Genomic DNA, 6,445 nt, shown 5'->3' with positions numbered 1-6,445 from the left:
CTAGAATAAATGGAGAAATTGCAGTGGCGTAGATAAGGGGGGTTTTGGGGGTTATTTATTCCCCCCTAGAATCCTGGGGGTAAATACCCCCCCTAGAATTGGGGGGGGGGTAAAAAAATTTTTCCCCATCACATAAAACTGTCTTACACTGAAGGTTCAGATACTCTAAATGCGCTCAATTGTACGGTAATTTTCGTCTTCATAGCAATGGACACTCCAAATTCTCTAATGACACAACTGCTTTTTGAAGGTCCATGGCGCTAGCTGAAGTGACGGCGGTGTTTGTGAGCGCTTCATAATTTCGAACAAATTTCGCAAAACTTATTTTTTGAGGTTAGGTTAGAGGTCAAGGCCAATCCGACTTGTCGGTGTTTAAAAGATATAAAATAGTGCATAAAATTCAAACTTAAAATGCACTTATTTTAAACGCGTATAATTGATAGAAGTAGCAAGTGTTGCATAATAATAATATTTATTTGACAATAATTTCAAAATTTTCTGCAAAATCATCAATTCTAACACTCAAATCAGATCATTCTTTGCAAGGATTGCTTGAGGCATCCTTCCAATGATCCTTACGAGCTTCAATTACTAATTTCCAGTACCAAAGTAATTTTTATTTCCCTCAATTTGATAATTTCCAAAGAATAATAATCATTTATTTATCTATGTTTGATAATTTCTAAAGCTAAGCAGTTAAAGGTTTAAGTTCTGTTACAAAAAAACGTAAGCTCCAAAAATTTTGTAACCTATTTATTTAAACTATTTTTTAGAATCGACTGAATAAGGTCGAATAAGTTTCACGAAAACTTAAGAAATAAATATTTTAGAAAACTTCTTTGCTTAAAAACTGCACTGGTGCTACGAGATCAAATGGGGTAAAAGGACTGATAACGTAATTTCGAGTGATCCTCGTTTTTAGAAATTACAGGTTGATAAACAGCAGTTACACAACTTTGCTCATTACAAAAAGGATGAGAAATCATTTTTTTCTATCTAAAAGCAAATTTTTTCCTATTGCGGATGTAAGCAGCAGAAACAAAGAAACTTTTCAGAAGAAAAAAACAACGATATAATCCACACTACATGCTAATACTTAGATAAATATAATGTTGTGAATTTGACATCAACTCTGTAAATTGAGTGGTTTTTGAAATTATCTAAACAGTCCTTTAAGATGAAAAGAAAAGCTAAAAGATAAATATCGAATTAAACCAATAACTGGATGATAAGCTTAGCGCTAGTCAAATTTAAAAATATTACAGAAATACATGAAAAAAATAATACGACCCGTTCCAACCCTTCTTTCCGTTATATCCCCCCCCCCTACATGATACACATTTTCAAGCATCACAGTTATTTATAAACGACCATAGATAACAAAGATAAAAAGCCGAGGCGACCATTGTTTTATGTCGGTAACTGCAGGTACGTTTCAGAATTTGCTTCACATCAGTAGTTGTACACTGTACAGAGTACAGTGTACTGTATAGTGTACAGTATACACAATACACTGAACAAGGTGTCCCAAAAAGGATTGGTTTACAGCCCTTTTCATAATTTGAAAGGAAAGGAAACACCATAGAAAAAAAGTTGGGACACCTTGTATACTATGAATAGCTAATATATATATACCACGCAGTAGATTTAAATCTCACTTGACTTCTAACAACGACGACTTCTAGTTTTTTATCTGTAATCTGTAATCTGTAAAATTGAATTTTCAATAGACGTCACTCAAGTTTTTTATCTGTAATCTGTAATCTGTAAAATTGAATTTTCAATAGACGTCACTCAAGTTTTTTATCTGTAATCTGTAATCTGTAAAATTGAATTTTCAATAGACGTCACTCAAGTTTTTTATCTGTAATCTGTAATCTGTAAAATTGAATTTTCAATAGACGTCACTCAAGTTTTTTATCTGTAATCTGCAATCTGTAAAATTGAATTTTCAATAGACGTCACTCAAGTTTTTTATCTCTAATCTGTAATCTGTAAAATTGAATTTTCAATAGACGTTACTCAACACAGTTTAAGTCAAGTCGTAGAAAGATTCTTAAAGCAATACAAATGCCTGAATATTATAAAATGATCTACAGCTTATTCAGATTCACCACCAGTTTTCAGATTTAAATAAAAACAGTGCGAATCGAAAAGGACATTGAAATCACTTAGAAATGGTATAATCAAAAAATTCACAACGTAAAACGGATTGCATTAGCGAACTTCTTGGCCTTGTAGTTTTAATAACGCTGAATGTCTATTTTATAATATTCACGGATTTCATGTTTGTTGAATCCCTCTGTACAGGAGATTATAGATCTTGCTTCTTGTATTAGGGTTCACCAGACCTTAAATAAAATATTTTAAAAATAACGAAATGATTGTTGACTGTTAATTATAATAATATTATTATTGATTCACTTTCAAAATGCAACGCAACAAATAATTCATACTTGAAAATAAATAAACTATAAGTTTCATCTTATCTTATCAAAAAGAGGAAGTTCTTGGAGTTGACTGGAATTATCATAATTTATCTAAAGGGCGAGCTTGACATACAATTTTTTTCTGAATTTCGTTTTTTTTGTTAATTTTTCTCAGATTGGATCACGTAAGGAACTTGGACTGAAAAATTGAGATTCCGACTGTAAAAATCTTTAAAAATATTTAAGTCAATTTCTTAAAATAGTTCAGTTGCAAATTATTAAGTCCTTTGCGTCACTTAAATAAAACGAGGACAAGAATTCCATTGTTTTCTGGTTCCCACTGTATTTTATATCTATTCATGTTTACAACTTACACATTGTCATCAGCTGTACTTAAATCAGGTTCAGTCTCTGCTGCTTTCTCAGGCTGGGGAGCAGCAGGAGTAGTTTCAGGTTGGGGAGCAGCAGGGGCAGCTTCCGGTTGGGGAGCAGCATCTACAGTAGCAGAAGTATCTACTGTAGCAGCAACATGTGCAGGTTGTTGCTCTGGTTGAGGAGGTGTTTGTTGAATCACCTCAGATTCTAGACAGGATAAATATTACAGGGACTGTTGGATTTTGATTAAAAGAAAACAATATTAAAAGGAATTAAATGCTCGATTCACAACGGTACCCTTTAAATCTTTGCCGGGCTAATATCAGCTGTATGAATGCACAAGTCAAATTTAAAAGAAACCATAATTGAAAAATTACCATTTTTCTTTCGATGATATTTGTTGAAGTTGTGAATCAGACATGTGATTCACATGTCATTACGAAACAGTTACTTTAAACTGGGGTTCTAATAACTTAACTTAACTTATGAAATGATTGTCTCAGTTCATCATTTTTTATTGGAAAAGTTCCTGAATAAAAAACAACAACAAATATCTTGCCAAGTAGAATGTGCTGGATGTTTTAATGCAAAATAAACGGGAAAAAATTGTCGTGATTGCTTCATATTGTTCATTTTCGATTTAACTTGATCACATGGAATTACCTATATCTGACATCTGGAACTGTGGAACAGAATCAGGGTTAGGTTTCTCTCCAACATCACTGGGCACAGGGGCTTGGTTTGCGTCACAGTTAGATAAATCAGGACTCCTAGAATACAAGCTATTCAAAACAGACTGTAGACGTAATTTTATGTGAAAATCCATTTATGGAATGGCATTTCCATTTCACAACGTGAAAATAAAGATAAAGTATGATCTAGAATAAACTTGATATCATTACAGGGTGGCCAAAACTTTTTTGAACCCATCCGTACAAAAATCCGTACATTTTCAGAAGAAATCCGTACAATCCGTACAATTTTCGAAAAACAATCCGTACAATCCGTACAATTTTTTTTTTAAAAATTTNAGGATACTGGGTACAGGATACTGGAACATCTTCTTGAATAAGCAATCAAATAAGTACTTATGGAACATATTCTCAAATAAACACTTCTTGGACATATCTCGAAAATTATGAATGAATTTTGATTGTCAATTGAAACATTAATCAATCTAATATTATTTAGAATGCAGAAAATAAGTTAAACTAACTTCATTTTGACGAGAATTTTTTTTTTATTTTCATGAAAAATTTGCTGAAATGAGTGAAAATTTAAAAAAACGGTGTATTTTCCAGGATAAAATCCGTACAATCCGTACATTTGAAAACAAATCCGTACAATCCGTACAATCCGTACAATTTTAGGGTTAAAAAAAATCAATCCGTACAATCCGTACATTTTGGCCACCCTGTATCAACGTTATTAATTTTGAAAGTTAATCATTTTCAATTTTGCTTTTTCGATTATAGATAATAGCGAATTTCTTTTAGAGAAACAAGAGGAAATTGTTAGAGTTTAACTATTACTGAAAAGTAAAAGTATCCAGGATTCAATCCTGAAAAAAAGACAAGAGTTTGCTCGAAACATACATCCCAATCGTCATTGCTATGTTCGGCAGCTCCCGGCTCATCATGGCTAGCAACTGGCTCAAGCAAAGAACCCCTCAAAAAATATTTCCTAAAATGATCATCCTAGGTTACTTGTGTCTCATGCTTAGAATGGAAAGTTCATTAAGATGAGCCAGTGCCTTAAAAATAAAATTTTAATCCAAATTGTAACAGCAGAAAAAAATTCTCAAAAATTAATCGAGGTATTTGAATTTTGCTATCCAAAATGTAAACGCAAAAGACCACTCTAGTATGGTTGTTTGAAGTTGCTGAAATGATGAAAAAGAGACAAGACTGGAACGGATTCACCTGTGCAAATATTCACCAGAAAAGAGTACCGTTGTGAATGTGGCATGCCCTACTGTTTTTTTAATTTTTAAGTTAAAATTACGTTTTAAGTTCCTTTAACAGATCAGAATTTTTAAACTGATCAAGTTTTAGGGAACAAAAATTCAGGATTGAAGACTAATGTTAAGGATCCTAGATCCTAGAATTCACAAGTCAGAAATATAAACAAATTTAGGTTTCTTGCTTAAACCATTATTCCCTTGGATGAAATAATGAAATAATTCTTAGACTTACTCTGGCCTCCGCTCTGAGGATAAGTCCTGTTCCTCTATACTGGCCTCGCTCAGGTTCTGTAGAGGTCTTGAACCCTTCTCAGGACTCAAGACCAGCTCAGAGTTATCCAACATGGTGGCCTCCGGGGAGCTAGACATCACTGGACTCCAGTCATCTAGAAGATCATGGTCATGGTCATGGTCATTATCATCATTATCATCATTGTCATTGTCATTATCATCATCATCATCATCATCATCATCATAATCATCATTATCATCAATATAATCATTATCATTATTATCATCCTCATCATCATTATCATTATCATCATTATCCACATTTGCATCACTATCATTGTCATTATCATTATTATCATCATTATCATCATTATCAACATTTGCATCACTATCATTGTCATTATCATCATTATCAACATTTGCATCACTATCATTGTCATTATCATCATTATCATCATTATCAACATTATCAACATTTGCATCACTATCATTTTCATTATCATCATTATCATCATTATCATCATTATCATCATTATCAACATTTGCATCACTATCATTGTATTATCATCATAATCATCAAAATCATGAAAATCATGAAAATCATGAAAATCATGAAATCATCGAAATCATCAAAATCATGAAAATCATCATAATCATCATAATCATCATAATCATCATAATCATCATACCAGAAAAGAGAAAATTTGAAAAATTGATTATTTGCATTAAAAGCATGTATCAAATAAAATATTGTAATTTGTAATTAAATATAAAAGAAAATATTTCTATTTGTTAAAATATACAGACATTTTAAAAGGACTGTAAAAATATATATGCAATTAGTGCTTAGGATCCGGATCTGTTTGATCCGGAAGATTTTGGCTTCCTGGATTCGGATCCACAGTTCGTATCCAAGCTAAGGGGCAAAATCTTAAATGTCATAAGAAACTTTTTCCTCTCAAAACCCCAAATCTGTCGAAAAATTGTTTATTAAAATTTAAAAAATTCTTCAAATTGTTAAAAAAAACAGTAAGTCTTAAAGAAATGTTCATGATCCATTTTTTTCAAGGAGGATCCAGGATCCGGGTCCGCATTAAAATAAAATGGATCCTATGCACTCCATGGTTTTCAGACACAGAGTGATCAAAATAAAATCGTAATGTTTTCATACCCATTAGGTGCCATTAGAGGTAAACGGTATGTTCTATGTACTGTATTTAAAAATTGAACAGTTAATCTGATTATCCAAGTGGACACTTCTAATTTTATGCTTAATCAGCTCTTTTTTTTTATAACCCTACCAGATTCCGAACAATGAGAAATCTCTCATTAAATGGGCGCAAAATATCCAATTTCCCGGCTTCTGATTGGCTGTTCTGGATTCTGTAATCTACATGCGCCACTCTATTGATTGAATTTTATACACTTTTCTGGATAAGAACTTAAG

General features: G+C 32.2%; 1 protein-coding gene across 12 annotated transcripts; it reads right to left on the bottom strand.

The window, feature by feature from the left end:
* Positions 1 to 645: 645 nt before the first annotated feature.
* On the bottom strand, positions 646 to 5,158 carry LOC111712487 (swi5-dependent recombination DNA repair protein 1 homolog). Of its 12 annotated transcripts, none has more exons than XM_023487109.1 (7): positions 5,000 to 5,158; positions 3,468 to 3,574; positions 2,804 to 3,011; positions 2,172 to 2,351; positions 2,023 to 2,074; positions 1,603 to 1,665; positions 646 to 1,513 (listed from the first exon to the last, which is right to left on the bottom strand). In XM_023487109.1, exons 1-4 carry the CDS (start codon positions 5,134 to 5,136, stop codon positions 2,336 to 2,338), a joined length of 468 nt encoding a protein of 155 aa, XP_023342877.1. In that variant the 5' UTR covers positions 5,137 to 5,158; the 3' UTR covers positions 646 to 1,513; positions 1,603 to 1,665; positions 2,023 to 2,074; positions 2,172 to 2,335. The 12 variants fall into 12 exon arrangements, with proteins under 12 accessions (XP_023342877.1, XP_023342876.1, XP_023342880.1 ...); XM_023487108.1 differs by having other exon boundaries at positions 2,030 to 2,074; XM_023487112.1 differs by having other exon boundaries at positions 646 to 1,466; positions 1,659 to 1,665; positions 2,030 to 2,074.
* Between the last annotated feature and the right edge of the window lie 1,287 nt (positions 5,159 to 6,445).

This window comes from Eurytemora carolleeae, unplaced genomic scaffold, assembly GCF_000591075.1.
Source record: "Eurytemora carolleeae unplaced genomic scaffold, Eaff_2.0 scaffold1231, whole genome shotgun sequence".
Lineage (NCBI taxonomy): Eukaryota > Metazoa > Arthropoda > Copepoda > Calanoida > Temoridae > Eurytemora > Eurytemora carolleeae.
Note: the sequence above shows the minus strand (reverse complement) of the source record. Positions and strands in the feature narration are given on the sequence as shown.

Bases quoted from the DNA above. Each gene is read 5' to 3' on its own strand.
- LOC111712487 (XM_023487109.1), bottom strand. From the start codon at position 5,136: ATGTCTAGCTCCCCGGAGGCCACCATGTTGGATAACTCTGAGCTGGTC. The intron at 3,575-4,999 runs GTAAGTCTAAGA...CTTGTATTCTAG, and splicing joins TCCTCAGAGCGGAGGCCAGA to GAGTCCTGATTTATCTAACT. The intron at 3,012-3,467 runs GTAATTCCATGT...TATCCTGTCTAG, and splicing joins GTTCCAGATGTCAGATATAG to AATCTGAGGTGATTCAACAA.